The 18959-nt window shown below is 42.1% G+C and overlaps 1 protein-coding gene across 1 annotated transcript in view; it reads right to left on the reverse strand.

Annotated features, from left to right (window-relative positions):
- The window catches only part of SYNPO (synaptopodin), a 240520-nt gene that overhangs the window by 12963 nt on the left and 208598 nt on the right, over positions 1–18959 (reverse strand). Inside the window, exon 4 of the mRNA XM_070739062.1 lies at positions 9169–11438. Coding sequence (XP_070595163.1) covers positions 9169–11438 — 2270 coding nt within the window. The remainder of the gene's footprint in view (positions 1–9168; positions 11439–18959) is intronic.

An 18959-nucleotide genomic window follows, 5' to 3' on the forward strand; every position in this document is an offset into this window, starting at 1 on the left:
CCTTCCTTCCTCCCTCCTTCCCTCCCTTCCTCCCTATTCAGCTGTCCAATTTTGTAGCACCCTCCCTGCTCTTCTTAGCTCCCAAATAGCCTCTTGCTTGTGGAAATGCTGACATGGAGATATCAGGGGCTTGCTAATTGTTTTGTGCCAAGGATTATTGAACTTTAGCAATAGCTTTTAGACTTATATAGCACTTCATAATACTTTTACAGCCCTCTCTAAGTGGTTTACAGAATGGGCATATTGCCCCCAACAATCTGGGTCCTCATTTTACCCACCTCGGAAGGATGGAAGGCTGAGTCAACCTTGAGCAGATGGTGAGATTTGAACTGCTGAACTACAGCTAGCAGTTAGCTGAAGTAGCCTGCAGTGCTGCACTTTACCCACTGCACCACCCCGGCTCTAATTAGTTCACTATTTGTACCTTCTCACCAACCACACATACAGACACGTGAACACCCACATCCCTGAACTACTGTACTGTATAACAGAAAATAACCATTGGGGGTGAATGTTGCTGTTTCCCTTGTTTCCAGCATCCTATTGTCTAGGAAGCTGCTTCTCTGCCTCTCTCTCAAATGTTGCTGCAAGGTTTCAGGAGGGGAGAGGAAATTCAGTCCCTTGTTAAAGGGAACATCCAGATAGGAAGCACCTGCCTCAGAGAAATCATGCCTCTGTCCGTTTTCAGCAAAATATTTTGTGTATTTTCAATGTTCAATACTATGTGAAACTCCTAAGCACTGGTTAAACACTGTAAAAATTGACTTTTCCATAGGATGCCTTTGACAGAAATTAAACCAAAGTGAACTGTGTTGCCTAAGGACTATGGGAATTGTAATTTGACACATGTGGAGGGCTCCCAGTTAAAGAAGACATTCATGTTGTTCTCAGCACTTCTAACGATACATTTTTGTATGTTGTTTTTAAGGCACACCATGATTTCTATAATAAAAAAACCCAAGTGCCAACATTACCGGGGGGGACGGGAGACCATTAGAAATCGGTTTCTAGCCTTGAGATCCAATCACAGCTATGATGTATTTGATCCTCTGAGTGTCGCAAACTCTGAGTGGATCTATATCAGTACTTTGAAACATAATCTTCTATACTCAGATTGAGTATTTCCTTAACCTTTCTTTTTACTATGTGTGAAGCCTCTATACAAGATGTAAATGAACAAGCCTCTATACCTTGTTCATTTATATCAAACTTTGTAGCCTTATAGAATATACCAGTTAAAGGATATTTGAGAATCTTCAGGTTTTGCTGAACTACAACTACAACTCCCAGAAAATGTAATGTAACCACTTCCACTTAAATGGAATGGAATATGTGGATGATCTTGTGGGTGGAAGGGAAGAGATGTTGTCTAGAAAATTTTTTAGAAGAAAGGCACAAGCCTTCAATGGATTAATGGTCACAGATAGGAAGGACCTGAATTAATTGTTCATGCAAATAAAAGGGACCATATGACGTTTGTACCTTCAGAACTGCAAGATTCTGATGATGTAGACTTTTACAATTAGTTCTGATGATGTAGACTCTTACAATTAGTGATGATATAGACTCTTACAATTAGTGATGATGTAGACTCTTACAATTAGTGATGATTCCAGAGTCGAAATCTCTCCCCCCTTTCTTCCCTGAAGATGTCTTGCTGACTGAATCAAAGAATAACTGGTGCCCATTTCTCCCCTGCTAAGGCCAACCCTTGAAGAACACTTCAGGTGGATAAGCTTCCCTGCAGCTCTCTTCCCATTTTCTTTTCCATGACTTGCCTAAAGCAAACAATTCACCTGGCTGCATCCCACTCCTTAGTCTTTCATGGTTCCTTCCTCCTCTTGGTGCCTCTTTTGAAGGCAACAACACTGGTGGAATTATTTAACCTGGTTTTCTTTAGCCTAGACACCTTCAAGATACTAAGTGGATTTCAAGCAAGGGTGGGTTCTGATATTTTTTCACTGACGGTTCGCTCAGTGGTGTGTGGTGCGGGCATGTGCATGCTTTGTGCTTTTCTGCTTTGCACACACATGCGCAGTGCAAAAAACAAGAGGTCGGTGCCTACAGTGCCGAGAGAACCAGCTTGGGAGTGTGGCAGACCTGGGTGGCTGCCAGTTCCAGTGACCGAGGCTGCCAAGTTACTACCGGTTCTATGGAATTGGTCTGAATCGAAAGGAACCTCCTCTGATTTCAACCCATATAATTTTCAATGGTGGCAGGGCTGGCTGGGAATATGGAAAATGGTCAATACATCTGGGCTGAAGCCGAAACCGAAACTGTCAAAGTGAGCCAAAGGGTTTGAGTTTCCCAAACACTAGACTAACATTTCTCAATCTCAGCAGCTTTGCAATGCAAACATACTGGCTGGGGAATTCTGTAAATTAAATTCCACATGTTTTGAAGACACTGAGGTTGGGAAACATTGCTCTAGGCCTATCTTCATGGGTTGAACTGTTCCTTTCACATTCCTAGATACTATGGCCAAACTCTACAAGGCACAATCTTGAGGAAACCTACTGGACTTTATGACCTGGGAGGATGGGAATGACAGACCAAAATTTTGGAAGGATTCACAATTGGTATTCAGTCATCTAGGCAACCATCCTACATTCCCTAGATAACATATCTCAATTCAAACTTTGTTGCACTACTTAAGTCAATAAGGTTATGAAGAAATGACCTTATTGGGTAAAGTGTTCACTTTAGAACTGTTCGCCAAGTTTCTTTTCCTTTGGTAGAGATCTTTCCTCCAACTTTACATTTCAGTTAAATGGAGAATACAATCAGTTTAATGCCCTCTCATTTTGAAATTTTCTTTAGCTATGGTGGAAAGACTTTCCTTTCCTTTCCTTACCTCTCCCTTTCCTTTTTCCTTTCCTTTCCCCTTTCTTTTCCTATTTCCTTTCCCCTTTCCTTCTTTCCTTTTTCCTCTCCTCCCCTCCCCTCTCCCCTTTCTCAAAGAAATGACAACTCATCTAAGTTCTACCCTCCTGGGGTCTGTTTGACCCATCTCTGCTTTGACTCTCAAATTTGAAAGAGAAAAATTGCAGTTGCCAAGTTTCAGGCTTTCTTAGCCCCTTTGATACTATTTCTCTAATACATCCATGCTATTCATGGATAGGTGGCTCTATCAACTTGCCCTGCATTAGGGCTTTAGCAAGACTGGTGTGTTTATTGTAGGGATAAATGAAGAAAGGGGAGAAAACCTGCTGCTGCTCCTTGATTAACCAGCAGATACATGAGATTCAATTACGAATGTCTGCAAGGAAGAGTTGAGAAGGTCAAGACAAGCAGTCGTACTCACACAATCACATCCCAACCCTTTTGTGTGGACAGTGTGAGACACATAAAAAGGATCAGGGTTGCAACTATATGGTCATGGCTGGAGTTTTTTTGTCTTTTTAAACTTCCTTTTGCCCACTCCCTTACAAACCTCTAGGGCTCAGCATAGCTATTTAAATAATATATCAGAACCGAAATAAGCCATTATCCCTCAATACCTAGCTATTCCACAGCCCTTTCAACAGTAACTCTCCTTCTACATTTGGAACAGTAATGCAGCGTTTCCCAACCGGTGTGCCGTGGCACACTAGTGTGCCGCGAGACACGGCCAGGTGTGCCGCCAAGCTCCAGCTGGGCGGGGCGCTGCCGGTGCCAACCTGGAGCTCCTGCTCGCAGCTGTCCCCCGGCTCCTGCTCGATGCCGCGGTTTTCGGCACTCTCCTGCTGGGGCCCAAAGAAGGAAGGCAGGAAGTAGGAGAGCTCCATTCTTCGCGCCTTTTTCCCGCCTTCCTTCTTTGGGGCCCAGCAGGAGAGTGCCGAAAACCGCGGCATCGAGCAGGAGCCAGGGGACAGCTGCGAGCGGGAGCCCCAGGACGGAAGTAACGGCAGCGCCACGCCCAGCTGGAGCTTCCCTGGCGTTGGCGGCAAGTGTCCTTTGTGGCCCGGCGGGAGGGCACTGGCAGTGGGAGCGCAGCAGCGCAGGCAGTCACAGGGAGATGGCGGCGGCGAGAGGGAGCGCTCTCTCTCTCTCTCAGCTGACTGTAAGCGGGAGCCCTGATGGTGGTGGTTGGACGTGCTGCTGGACTTCGTACATGCTGGCGCTGCGGGCCTGGCATATACAGTACGGTGTCCAGCAGCATGTCCAGCTGCCGCCATCAGGCTCCCGCTTGTAGTCAGCTGAGAGAGAGAGAGAAAGAAAGAAAGAGAGACATATAAGAGAGGCAGAGAGAGAGAGAGAGACAGAGCAAGAGAGGCAGAGAAAGAGAGACAGAGCAAGAAAGAAAGACAGCAAGAGAGGCAGAGAAAGAGAGATAGAGAAAGAGAGAGAGAAAGAGAGACATAGCAAGAGAGGCAGAGAGAGAGAAAAAGAGAGACATAGCAAGAGAAAAATAGAGAGAGAAAGAGAAAGAAAGAGAGACATAGCAAGAGAGGCAGAGAGAGAGAAAGAGAGAGAAAGAAAGAGATAGCAAGAGAGACAAAGAGAAAGAAAGAGACATATAGCAAGACAGTGAAAGAGAGAGAGAGAGCAAGAGAGAGAAAAAAGCAAGAAAGAGATAGCAAGAGAGACAGAGAGAGAGAGAGAGAGAGAGAGCAAGGGAGAGAGAAAGACATAGAGGAAGGGAAAGAGGGAGAGAGAAAGAGAGCATAAAAGAGAGGAAGAAAGAAAGAAAGAGGGATGGAGAGAGAGAAAGAAGGGAAGGAAGGAAAAGAGAGAAAGAGGGAGAAATAGAGTGAAAGGGAGGAAGAGAGAGGGTTTGTTTGTCCAAACTTTTCTTTAGCCCGCCCCCCCGCCCCCGCTTTCAATGTTCCCCAGGATTTTGAAAATATGAATAATGTGCCGCGGCTCAAAAAAGGTTGGGAAATACTGCAGTAATGTGTTCCAGGTTATACTATATGGTGCGCCGTCCTGGTAGGGAAATCTGGGGTGCACATGCAGTTGCACAATTTTGATAGGCACATGCATGCCCCTGCAGGAGATTTAGCTTCTGAGCATGCACAGCAAGTGAAATTTTGTGTGAGAATGTTCATGCGAGTGAAATTTTGCCAATTTTTGCCATTTTTTTCACCAATATTGGCAAAAATTGCCAAAATCTCGCTCATGTACACATCCTCATGTGAGATTTCGCTTGATGCACATGTGCAGAAGCCAAATCTTGCACCGACGGGTGCCCGCGTGCCCACCAGATGCCTGCGCACCTGTGATGGCCTTGGAGGGCGCACCGGTAGTGCCAAAAATGAGTGGCCCTTCTTTGATTTGGAACTACTCTGACTCTGAACACATAGCATGGAAGAAAATGCCCTCAATAATATTAGTTTTATATTTGGCATTGCTGACCAATACAAATTTCGTGTCTGATAAGACCCTTCCTTCATTGATCTTGCTTGCTTTACAAAGATAGTCCTCACCTTAAGACCAAATTTCCATTGCCAATTGTTAAGTGATTTCTGCCCCATTTTACAACCATTCTTGACACATGTTGTTAAGTGAATCACTGCGGTTGTGGAGTGTATCATTCTTCCCCATTGACTGTGCTTGTCAGAAGTTCACAAAAGGTGATCACATGACTCCAAGACAATGCAACCGTCATAAATCCATGACAATTACCAAGTGATAATTTGATCATGGAGATGCTGTAATGGTCGTCAGTGAGAAAACAGGTCATAAGTCAGGTTTTTTTCCCAGTGCTGTTTTAAATTCAAATGGTCACTAAACAGATGACACTAAAGTTGAGGACTAGTTGTACAGTGGTACCTCTACCTACGAACGCCTCTACTTATTAACTTTTCTAGATAAGAACTGGGTGTTCAAGATTTGTTTGCCTCTCCTCAAGAACCATTTTCCACTTACAAACCCGACCCTACAAAACTGTAGCCGGAAAAGGCAGGGAGAAGCCTCCATGGGGCATCTTTTGGAATCTCCTGGGAGGAAACGGGGCCGGAAAAGGTGGGGAGAAGCCTCTGTGGGGCCTCTCTAGGAATCTCCTGGGAGGAAACAGGGCTGGAAAAGGCAGGGAGAAGCCTCTGTGGAGCCTCTCTAGGAATCTCCTGGGAGGAAACAGGGCCTCCACTCTCCCTGTGGTTTCCCCAATCGCACACATTATTTGCTTTTACATTGATTCCTATGGGAAAAATAGCTTCTTCTTACAAACTTTTCTACTTAAGAACCTGGTCACGGAACGAATGAAGTTCATAAGTAGAGGTACCACTGTATTAGTTTCTCCTAGAATTTGTCAAGCAGGAGAAAAAGGGAAAGAGAAAAAGTCAGCGACAGAGAATGAACTAGTTTGGGAATCTCAGTATGAGAAGAGAGCCAGTGTGACAGTGGGTTTAAGGCAGGGGTCCCCAAGCTTAGCAACTTTAAGATGCATGGACTTCAACTTCCAGAATTCACACGTCTTAAAGTTGCTACGTTTGAATACCTCTGTTTGAAGGACTTGGACCAGGTTCTCGTCTACCTTCCTGTGTGATTTTGGGCAAGCCTTCTTTCTTCCCTCCAACCTACCTCACAGATCTGCAGTTATGGAGCAAAATGGGATGAAGGAACACAGCACTGGCTGATTTGTGCTCCTGACCCAAAACTTGGATAGGAATGTAAGAGCAGCTAGCATTACTTAGTATTTTGTGCCCAGGACTTGCAGTTTGCAAGTGGAAGGAGGCCAAAGGCAGAAGTGAATTGTCAGTGTTGGATTTGCTTAGAGACAGCTCACTCTGCAGGGTAACCCATCACCTATTTGGTAGAGTCAGCCTAAAGTTCAGTCTGCAGTTTGCTTACTGTAAACCAGGCAGAGGTTGCTACTTACAGCTGCTATCAGTACGATGCATGTGCAGCTCCATGTTGCCGGCGTGCACACACCTGCTGCCCAGCGAGATTTTGCTTCTGCACATGTGCAGGAAGCAAAATCCTGTGAGAGGATGTGCGTGCAAGATTTTGGCAAATTTTTGCCTCTGCGCATGCACAGAAGCAAAATTTGCCAAAATCTCGCACATCCTCTCACAGGATTTTGCTTCCTGCGCATGCACAGAAGCAAAATCTCGCTGCGGCGCAGGTGTATGCAATGCTGTGCTGTGCACGCAGCTCCATTTTCATTACCGGTACACATTGTGGCCCCGTACTGGCTAGCAACTTAATATTGCTATAAACATGACCTTTTAAAAAAAAAAATGCAAACAAGTGTATAACTGAGGACTAACTCCAAATAATTGCATAGATATTTTAAATTCTATACCTTACAAAAAGTTTGAGAGCTCCCACCTTCTTGGGCCCAGTTGTCCGTCTTCCCTCACAGATATTCTACACTGTGAAAATAGCCAGATGTGCCATTTTGAAAACAGAGCAGGGGTCATGCATTGACTGTGGACCTGGTGCATTGGTCTACACAGCTGTTCTGAAGGGTTCCCAGTATGAGGAAAATGAAGGAAAGACTGTGATGATGGCTGAAATTAATATCACCGTGTTTTCCTGAAAATAAGACCCTGTCTTATATATTTTTTGGAACCCTGAAATAAGCCCTTGGCCTTATTGCCATGTACTCAAAAGCCCGATTGGGCTTATTATCAGGGGAGGTCTTATTTTGGTGGGAGTTCCCTACTTTACACAAGGGGATTTCTTACTTCTAAATAATCAGTGGCTTAACCTGATCAGGTTGTTCTGTGGTCTGTGTGTCATCTCAGTGATACTTTTAGTCCCAAATATTCAGTATTCAATTCAAATCCCAAAGAAAGATGAGCATGGCTGTTCAATAAGAGATTAAGTGTTAAAATGTGAAAATCATTTTATTTGCCTTCTACCTTCCATATTTTTCAGGGAACAGTGTGGTGTTCCTTTTTCCCTTCGCTCCACAGCAAGAAGGAAAATCAATCTAATGGCCAGAAAAATATGCCAGCATTGAAACTCCTTTCTCCCCATAATACCTTAGCATCACCAGGAAATACTGTAGCACTGAGACTGTATAAAAGAAATATTGTAGCACAGAGACTATATTTTACACATCCCTGGTTTATGTTAATAGTCACTGGTGCTGGAAAAGGGTTCTTCTAAGAGATAATTGCACTGTGAGTGGATTCTGCCAGTATAAAATGTTCCAAACCAATATATGAAACCTCATTGTATTTCCCAGAGACTAAATCATGGTATTTGGCTACATGTATCTCTCCGCAGTTTAACTGCTTTGAGGCCCTGTGGGTCAGTGATAACAATGGTCTCTGTGTTCTCCTAAATCCCAGTAAAAGGAGGATAAAATTGAAATCATATTACTTATTGTAAGTTAATTGCAGAACATCTGCAGCTATTCTCTGATTTCACCAAAAGGATTTCGGGTGCGTGTGAGGAGGCTTGGGTGTGACTGTTGACGTTTGTAAGCTGGGTTAGTCCACCAAGCACTCCTGTGCATTAAATGTTATTAACTGAAACGTTGCGTATTAGGATGCTAAGAAATTAAAATGAGTTTTGTATTCTGGATTATGTTTATGATACAGGTGTTTTCCCCAAAGATATTCAGTGTCCTATGTTCTAAGAGAGACAATAAAATTAGAGAGGAGAAATAAACGAAGCACAAAGGTAGCAGAGGCAGGAACAGGCATCAGGTAGAATTGTCTTTTGGCATCAGCAAAGAACAGAAAAGGTGAGCATGTCGTATCGGAGGCTCTGGATGCAGAGAAGACGAAGGAGGAAACACCCTTCAGAGCAAAGAAGCCAAAAAAAGGAAAAAGAAGAAGGCAAAGAAGAAGCCAGAGATTGCATGTTCATAGAGTTTCTGGGCATGAGGAAAAAAAAGGAAGCATATCTTCCTGCGTCAGTCAAGCTTCTGCTAATAATCTTCTAAGACTCCTATGCTTGGACTATTTTTATATTCTTTTGTGGGATAAATTCACACACTGTTGAACAACTCCAATTGCACAAGTTCTATCAGGACTGGCTTAGCTGAGATATGCTGGTATTAGGCTAAATTGGATTTTTCAAAAAAACCCCACAGCTATTATGGTTTGAGAGGTGGCGCTTTTATGCAAGATGTATTTGCACTCGCAACCCATTTAGCTGTCTATTTGCTTTTTTTTTCCTTTGCACACCACCAATCAGAAACTAAACAATGATGTAGATCTTTTGCCTGAACCCTTGCACACTCTTTAAAAAAATCTATTACTTATAGTAAAAAGAAGGTTTCCACACCTGAGGCTCAATCCCTGCATTCTTGGTGGAGTAAGATGGCCTTGGAGCTTGGAATACCCCTTTAGCTCTCGGAGACAAAATTTTAGAAGAGTAATCAAAAGATGCTTCTGGTGATATTTCAGCATTTGCTCTGATTTTCTGTAATGGAAACGTGTTCCCAGGTAATGGACTAAAGAGTCCAGGCAGTGTTCGGCTTGGGCTGGACTGCACAGGTGGGCACAACAGAGGAGAAGGTGCCAAGGGCGAAGTGGAGGACGAAGCTTGCCTCGTATAACCCCTTTCAGGGACTGTGGATCTCATGGGCTCTTTGACTGGAGAACGAACCAACAAGGGTGACTGAAGCTGGCAAGGCTGTTGCTTGGAGATTTCCAACTCCTTTTTGGAGAGCTCACTCTCCGTCAAATTGCTATTGTAGAAAGACGCACGGGGACCTTTTGGAGATCTTGATGGGCTTTTGAGTGCAGGATGGAATGCCACAGGGGAAATATGAGTTTCTGAAGTATACTTCCAGCATGGAGGAAGAGACATAGTAGGTGAAGGTGATCTTGCTATATCTGGGTGTGATGGGGCTTCAATGACGTACTTCTGCATCCTCGATTGCCTCTTGGCAAACAGTTCAGCCCCTTTTCCTTTCGCCTCTGACAGGCTTTGGTTGGAGCTTATTTTAGGTCTGGGCTGTATTTTGGGGGATCTTAAACACGAAGACCACTCTGGTGGAGGATCTCCAAGGGTCTGAGTGGGTGCATGCAATGATCTGTCTTCAGTTAGAAAGTTAGAGGCATCTGCACCCAATGCAAATGATTCGTCTTCAGGGAATGCTCCTCCTTGTCCTTTCTGCTTCTTTTTGTTATCGGACGTCTGTACTAAATTCAAAAGATCTGGATTGGGACCCATTTTTGGCTTCTCCACAAAGGTGAACATGGACTTCTTAGGCGTTCTGCGGGCTGCAGATTCCTCCAGAATGCCTGTTTTATCTGGAGGCGGCGCTTTGTCCTCTCTGAATTGAGGTCCGGGGCTGCTGTCTTTGGACCTAGTTTCAGGTGGGGCCAGGATTTTCTGATCTTGACTAGGATACAATGCTGAGTAAGCTGGCGGTGACCTGACCCTAGTCACCGGAGGAGGGCTGGAAAATGTTTCCGCGTAGGTGGGTGGTGGAGGAATCTCCGCCACGGGGCTCTTCTCTGCTGGCGAGAGGATTTTAGCCAGTGACTGAGTGCCAAAAGGTCTTGCAGTTCGGTTCTTCACTGCCTGGGGCTTAGACAAAGTCAGGCGCACTTCACAATACTGCCTATGATTTTGTGCACTAGTTTCATTAGAACATACACCAGCGGCTTTTTCGGTGTCAGCAGTGGGAAAAACGTTCTCATTTTCAGTGACCAACTCATCCTGTTCCATGTAGGGCAGCTCTCTATTTCCCTCTCTGTCAGTGACCGGTTCACTCGGTGTCTTGTTGAGGACAATATTGTTCTCCCTATCAATGACGGCTGCGTACAGATCTTTGTCAGGGATATTGTTGTTTTTCTCATTACCTATAGGTAGATATGGTTCTTTATCGAGAATATTGTTTTCCTGATCCATATGCAGAAGATACAGTTCTTTTTCAAGACCAGTATCTTTTTTCTCAATGTTAGGAGTAGCCTCATCCTCAGTCTTAGCTGGGATGTTTTCCATATTGCCCATAATGGATCCTTGCTCAACCATGGGCATTTTTCTAAACTCAGGTACTGCTTCATGTATTCCGTTGGTTGAAGCTGTCCCTGTATTCTCTTTAAGGTATACACTGAGCGGGATCTGTTCAAATTCTTCCTCTGGAATATCTTTGGAGGACGTTGGGTTTGTTGAATAAAGAATCGTCTCATTCTTTTCCTTATTCCACATAAGGCCCTTTGCATTATCTAGGGGATGTTCCACACCTAGGTCCTCCCCGTATTTTTCCATGGCGAATTTTTGCCCCCAGCGTCCAAAACTATTGAGGCAGAATGAAGCGTTCGTCTCCTTGTTTGGTTTTGGAGTCTGCTTCAGGTGCGATTCCTCCCCATGGTTCACAGCACAAGGGCGAGTAGGGTCTTTCTCCGCAGCTCCTCGTTCTGGGTCATTTGACTTTGGGGTTCCTAAGGTGAATGCATTTACTCTCTGCTTGCGTCTGTGAAACAGCAGGACTCCTTTGGAATTAGAACTGGGTGGATTGGTCAACTGAGCAACAATTCTTTGGCTCCTCTCTTTTGCTTCCTTCAGCTCTGTTTCAGATAAGCTGGCACTTCTTGAGATATCTGAGGAAGAAGAAACATACAGAGTACAAAGTTATACACGGGTATGGAATCCTGGAAGTGTACACCAGCACACATTCCATCTATTTTTAAAAGGAAGAACTCTAACATGCTTCATTAACCTGATTAACAGTTTCTCCTCTTTGTGTGCAGCGTTACACTTCTTATTTGTAATTCATTCAAAGCTATCTGACAAAGCAGAAAACATATCAATGAAATCAGTAGCCATGGAACTTACGCTAAGGTGCTAAACCAGAGAAACACAAGTTGAAATCCTGCCAGTATATACAAGTCACTGGTGCTGATGCTGTCTCATCCTATACAAGTTGTCCTTGACTTTCAACCACAACTGAGCCCAACACTTCTAATTTTAAGTGAGAAATTTGTTAAGTGAGTTTTGCCCCATTTTATGATGTTTCTTGCCACAGCGGTTTAAGTGAATCGCTGCAGTTGATAAGTTAGTAACCGGATTGTTAAGTGAATCTGGTTTTCCCATTCACTTTGCTTGTCAGAAGGGTATCCCATGACCTTGGAGCACAGCAATGGTCATAAGTATGAGCCAGTTGCTAAGCATCTGAATTTCGATCATACAATCATGGGGAGTAACTCACTTTTTTTTTCTGTGCCATAATAATTTTGAATGGTCACTAAATGAACTGTTGTAAACTGAGGGCTACCTGTATGACTATCATCTAGTTAAGCAGCAAAACCAGAAATAAATAATATTAGCAAAAAAACTATCCAGAGGTATTGTTTTGTATCCTTCAAAAAACCCAACCAGTTACAAGCAAACTGGTAGTGTCTTCATGCACTGTCTTTAAAGGTCCTTCACAATTAATTGTCTTCTAAATAGATTCAGGTCTAGATTGCCCCCAATATGCACCCTTGTGGGACACAGAATTTACAGTGGGTAGTTATAATTCCAACACACCTGGGGTGTATTAATTCAGAAAGGTCATTTTAATTCAGAAGGAATGAAAGGTACCTTTGATGCAAAAAGAAAATAGAGATAGATTGATTCAGAATATCGGTTTCCTTGGTCAACCAAAATTTAATGTGGAGTTTTGTGTATCAAGAAGCATGAAGGAAATTAAATCACCCTCACTTTTGTTAACAAGCTTTACATAGGCTTTAGCATTCTCTTACAATATTTACTATTTCAGAGAAATGGACTGAAGAAATAGATATATTTGAAGTTTAGGCCTTCTATAAATTTAATAAAAATTGATCATATGAGCATTCCTCTCTTACACCTCCTACCTAAATGTCAATTTATATTTTTAGCATGGTATATTATATATTGAAAGCTTTTTTTCAAATCATAAGGATAACCTAAATAAAAATGCACTGTATCTCTCTGCTCAGTTTATTATATAAGAACTAATACTAAATGGGCAACTGCAAACTTCCCTTTATCTATAGACTTGGTGTCTTGTCTTTTTGTGTACACTGAGAGTATATGCACCAAAGACAATTCCTTGTGTGTCCAATCACACTTGGCCAATAAAGAATTCAATTCAATTCAATTCTGTTTTCTGTTTTCTATTTTCTATTTTCCTCTGTTTCTGTTTTTTCCATTCCATTCCATTCTATTCTAAATAGTGGAGTAAATTATTCACCAATATTGATATTGGTGTAATCCTTTCCCAATGAGGTGTCATCCAGATATGACTGGATGCAAAGCCTTCTTGGCCAACGGTAAAGGAAATTGATGCTCAAGACAGACAGAGGTCACCTGGTGGAAGGGAATTGATGGAATAGGTTGGAAAGGAAATCATATTGCTCTCTTCCACCACCCTTTTAGTAAACAAAGGCCAACCTAGTACTAAAAATAGGGCCAATAGATATACAAAAGTTGAACAAATAGTTGGGCACATCCCTACCCTTGGGTGAAGTTGTGAATTGCTAACAACAGGAAGCAACAGAGTAGATAAGCAATGAGAAAACACTTAGCTCCTCTATCCTTTCTCCCATAAAAGCAGGGCACTGCACATGTTTCACAGATTCCTGAAATATTTCATGACACAAAGCCTACAGACTGTAATTAGAACAATTATGTAAACGTATTTGTGTATGACATGAATAAATTGCCTTAAATAAATTGCCTAAAAACCCCCCAAAGTACATCTGTCTTCCTCACGGAGGGTGTTTATCATAATCAAAGCAAATTGACAGGTGTATGGAGTTGAGATATGAACCTATATCAGTGTTTCTCAAGCTTGGCAATTTTAAGATGTGTGTGAACTTGAGCTGCCAGAATTCCCCAGCGAGCATGCTGGTCTATATCAATCACATCCCTACAGATTGTAAATTATACTGAACTGGAAGAATTTGCCACCTGTATGGCACTTTTTCAATTTGTCACCTGCACGGCACTTTACATGGGCTTTAGTGCTCCTGTTCTAATGGGATGTGTATGCGGTTGCTGTTAAAGGTTTTATAACCCTTTGCTTTAGAATAGGAAAAAAAAAATCTAGACTTTCTACTCTTTTCTATACAAGACCTGTTGTTTTCCAAACCAAATACAGAGAAATGTCACAAGAGGAGATTGCAGCCTTTTTTGTACGCAGTTTTGCTTCGCAATTGTAAATGATTGCATGCAAAAGGAATTAATTGAAAGACTTCAGAGTTTCAAGTTGCAGTTCATTGGGTTTCAAACACTCTGTACAAACACGTTTTAAGCAGGAAGTTGGCCGGCTCTAAACTGTCTCACAGAACTCCCTCTGCCGAGGCCAAATGAAGTACAAAGTGCCAGGTTACCATAAAAAATAGGAAAATAAACCATTGACTCTACATTGCCAGAAGCTCATTTCTGATATAACTGATGCACAGTGCTGATCTAATGATTTTGCTTGAATTTAACACAAGATGGCAGCGTCTGAAAACAAATCTGTAAAGATTGGGGGCCTTTTAATGTGATTTCCTACACACTGATTGAAAACCAATTAGTTCAAGCCATTTCCTAGAATAGAGCCCACTTAGCATCTCATAAAACTGTGATGCTTAGGTCACTTGACTAAGCTACCTAGGGGAAATGGGAAGTTGACAAGCTTTTCAAAAGATCTGCCCATGGGTCATGGCAAAAGTTGCTATTAACAAAGGATGTGAAAGGACATTAAATGCATTTTCTGTGGGTGAGCCATTTCCTATGAGCCATTTTCCTAAAATGGCCATGATTTAGCAACCCCTGGCAAGAGGAAATATCAGAAACAAGGAATGGTTATAAAAAGCTTACCATCAAACTGCTGGCATTCTTTCTGTGAAAGATGGCCTTACAAGTACACAATTCCCTAAGTTCCTTGTTCTGATCTCTGTTTCTCAAATGATTCAGGACCAGATCACCTCTTATTGTGTTTTTAAAAATCATTATCAAGAGTCCAAGGAAGGTTCTTTGAACAAATCGAAAGGAAGCTTGTTCAGTTACTTTAACTAATCATCATAGTGAGGAAATCCATGTTACAACCTGCCTTCTGAAGTGATACTTGATTAAATGATTCTGGTTGTGGTTATGATAGTCCTAATCTTGAAGACTTAATAACAAGCCTTCTTAGCCAAATGATACTCCAACCTGTTTATGCCTTCAGGTATTTGAGTACACATTTTTCTACTTGGACATACGAGAACTATAAGATGAAAGAACCCAACTAAGCAACCATGAAAGATGACTAAAAAAATCAGTCACAAAAGGTTGATAAAAAGGAGAAATATTTTTCGGAGGTGAGATAGCAGAAGTAGAGTGAACAAAGAGGAATCAAGAAAAGGAAGCAGAGAGGATCCTGGGAAGAAAGACAGGTAAGTAGCAATTGACCTATAGTTATTGTCAGGCCGAAAGCCATCATGTGGAGTTAGAGACTTTGGCCTGCCACAGTAGAATAGTATTAGGGGAACTGGGAGGGGAGTTACATGAGAGGGAAAGTTGCTAGCCACAACAAATTTCTTTCTTAGAGTCCAAGGTCATCCTTTGTTCTGCATCAACAGAAGTAAAGAGGAGGTCAGTGAAATCCCTGCACTCGGACTGGTCCTCATGATGAACTTGTGGGTGTGGGGATGGGGGATGAACCTTAACCTGGGTGGGGAGCTGGAAGGAAGTTAGTATCGGGATGGCAATGGCATGACCAACATGGCTCTGCTAATAAATCGAACTTTGGATGAGAGAATTGGACTGGAATCTGATTTATTTCTCAGATGCTATTTGGGGTGCTGACATTTATTTTTATGAGTCATTACAGGTTTTTTTTTACTGAACTCTGAACGAATTCAGAGGGGTGGGCTACTGGCCGGACCGGGTGGGGGACACACAATGGAGTAGTGAAAATGAAGGTCCACCCCAGAGCACCTAATTTGCACTGGAAGATGTTGAAAGAAAATGCAGGGCATCCTGCATAAGCCACACCCACAGTGTGGTAGTAACAATTTTGGTACAAGATAGCCAGCAGCTGCAAAGAAAACATGATAGACAGTGCTAGGAATCATACTACTACTACTACTACTACTACTACTACTACTACTGGTGGGCGTGCACAGGAGGGCCTTCTCTGTGGCTGCTCCATCTCTTTGGAACCAGCTACCTCCTGAGATTCAGACTGCCCCCACCCTACTTGCCTTCCAAAAAGCCGCAAAGACTTGGCTTTTCCAGCAGGCCTGGGACTGTTGATCTGATGGCACGCCACCGAGATCCGACCAGGAAAGATATGCATGGTTTTTAAAAACTATTTTAATTGTTAATTATTGTTTTAAATTGTTTTGTACTGTTTTAGGGGGGGTGTTTCTATTGCATTTTATGTATATTTGGTTGTAAGCTGCCCAGAATCTTCTGGGAGTAGGGTGGCATGTAAGTCCAAATAATACATAAATAAAGATTTCTCCTCCTTCTCCTCTTCCTCTTCTTCATCCTTGCAGAGCTTCCTATCACCAAAAAGGACTGGGTTCTTCTAAGTTTCCTTAGTGAGGAAAACTCATCTTTTCCCAAAATTAGAGCTGAAAGTTGCCAAGTCCATTGTGTTCAGTCTTGGAAATATTTCTGGTCCTTCCTTAATTTCTACCATGTTTACAGAAAACGTCTCCATATTTTATTGATTTTTACATGCTATTGTTATTACTGTATTTGCCTACTTCCTATATGTTCATATCACAGCAGCCTGAAGCCAAAACTGCTTCAATGCTGAAAGGCAGAGAGTCATTTGCAGTTGTTAGTTGCACAAGAAGGCCCTACCTTCAAACGGATGCCATGACTTATATCTAAGCCTTATTTATTTATTTATTTATTTATTTATTTATTTATTTATTTATTTATTTATTTATTTATTTATTTATTTATTTATTTATTTATTTATTATTTAGATTTGTATGCCGCCCCTCTCCAAAGACTCGGGGCGGCTCACAACAAGATAGCACAAATCATAAATAATCCAAATAACTTTAAAATATTTAAAGATTTAAAAGAACCCCATATACTAACAGACACACACACAAGCATACCATGTATAAATTGAACATGCCCGGGGGAGGTGTTTCAATTTCCCCATGCCTGACGGCAAAGGTGGGTTTTAAGGAGTTTACGGAAGGCAGGAAGAGTAGGTGCAGTTCTAATCTCTGGGGGGAGTTGGTTCCAGAGAGCCGGTGCCGCCACAGAGAAGGCTCTTCCCCTGGGGCCCACCAACCGACATTGTTTAGTTGACGGGACCCGGAGAAGGCCCACTCTGTGGGACCTAATCGGTCGCTGGGATTCGTGCGGCAGGAGGCGGTCTCGGAGATATTCTGGTCCAGTGCCATGAAGGGCTTTAAAGGTCATAATCAACACTTTGAATTGTGACCGGAAATTGATCGGCAGCCAATGCAGACTGCGGAGTGATGGTGAAACATGGGCATACCTAGGGAAGCCCATGACTGCTCTCGCAGCTGCATTCTGCACGATCTGAAGTTTCCGAACACTTTTCAAAGGTAGCCCCATGTAGAGAGCATTACAGTAGTCGAACTTAACTTCTGGAGTTGAGGAAATGTGGTTCAAGGACAAGCTACATAGGGTAGATTTCAAGCTGCATCTTCCATCCTTATCCTACTATCCTAAAGGAGTATCTCCTTGCTTTTCGGCTGCTTAAATCAATAATGGCTTCTATAGCTGCTGGCATGATTTTGATCTCAAATCTTACTGCCAGAATGATATAGGAAATGCACAGTTGAGAACAGAATAAAAAACGATTGCTCTACCAGATAAAATCATTTTTGTGTTATTTTACATTCAGCATAACTGAGGTCTTGTTAGTCTGATAGCAGGTTGGCTTTAGATTCAATTTCAATTGCCTGTGTAGGAAATTATAAACTGTGTTATACAATATAAAAACAAAACAAAAAAAGAACAGGCTAAAAGTATGTTGAGATATAAGGTGTTAAGTTACCCAGCAACCATGATATAAGAATACACACATACACAAACACACACATACACATGCGTTTATACACACACATATATGATGCATACATACATACATACATACACACACACACACACATATATATATACACACACACACATAAAACACAGAGAGAGAGAGAGAGAGAGAGAGAGAGAGAGTGAGAGAGAGAGCGAGAGAGAGAGAGAGAGAGAGGGTGGGTGAATTTGGCTTTTGCATTTCTTTTCTCAGAGCCTTTTATCTATCACTATCATCTCTATCTCCCTCCTTCCCTCAATTTATCTCTATCATCTTTATCTTTAGCATCATCTATCTAGAGCAAAATACAAAAGTGCAGGTTTCAGGAACAACTGTGCAACTCCAGATCCAAAACACCTCCCAGTCACCACACAAAAATAATCAATACTGTGTAAAATAAAGTTACTAGAGCAATCTGCGTAACTCCCTGTTAGTCTGATAGTAGGCTGGCTTCAGTTGCATGTGCACAAAATCATAAACTGTGTTATTAAAAAAAAAAAAAGAACAGGCTAAAGTATATTGAGATATAAAGTGTTAGTTACCCAGCAACCATGATAAGAATACATACACACACACACCATCATCATTATTATTACCATCATTTATCTAGAACAAAAGTGTAGGTTTTAAGAACAATTGTGCAACTCCAGATTCAAAACACCCCCCAGTCACTGCACAAAAATACTGTGGAAAATAAAGTTACTAGAGCAATCTGTCTAACTCAATTCTTCCTGTGAAAGACATTGCCCATTATAGCCCAATACTACTGAGTATTCATGGCTGTCATTAAATTTCAGAAAATAAAATCTTTTTTCCCTTCTATAAAGTACAGTTAGTGATAACATAACCATTCAATATTAAAAGGTTGTCAGACTCTACATTTCCCCTTCAATTATCCTCAGCTATTTTCTTCCCTACCCCTCACCTTAATTGAAATGGTGATCCTAATGCTTCCACAATCAAGCTTGAATGTCACACTTCTATAAATTAATACAGTCAAATTTCATAGTTTAAAATTTAAAACATTTGGTTGCCTTGTTTTAGTCCTGAAATTGGCCAACTCACTTATGACTGTTTTTAACAGCCTTTCTATCAA

This window comes from Erythrolamprus reginae, chromosome 2, assembly GCF_031021105.1.
Source record: "Erythrolamprus reginae isolate rEryReg1 chromosome 2, rEryReg1.hap1, whole genome shotgun sequence".
Lineage (NCBI taxonomy): Eukaryota > Metazoa > Chordata > Lepidosauria > Squamata > Dipsadidae > Erythrolamprus > Erythrolamprus reginae.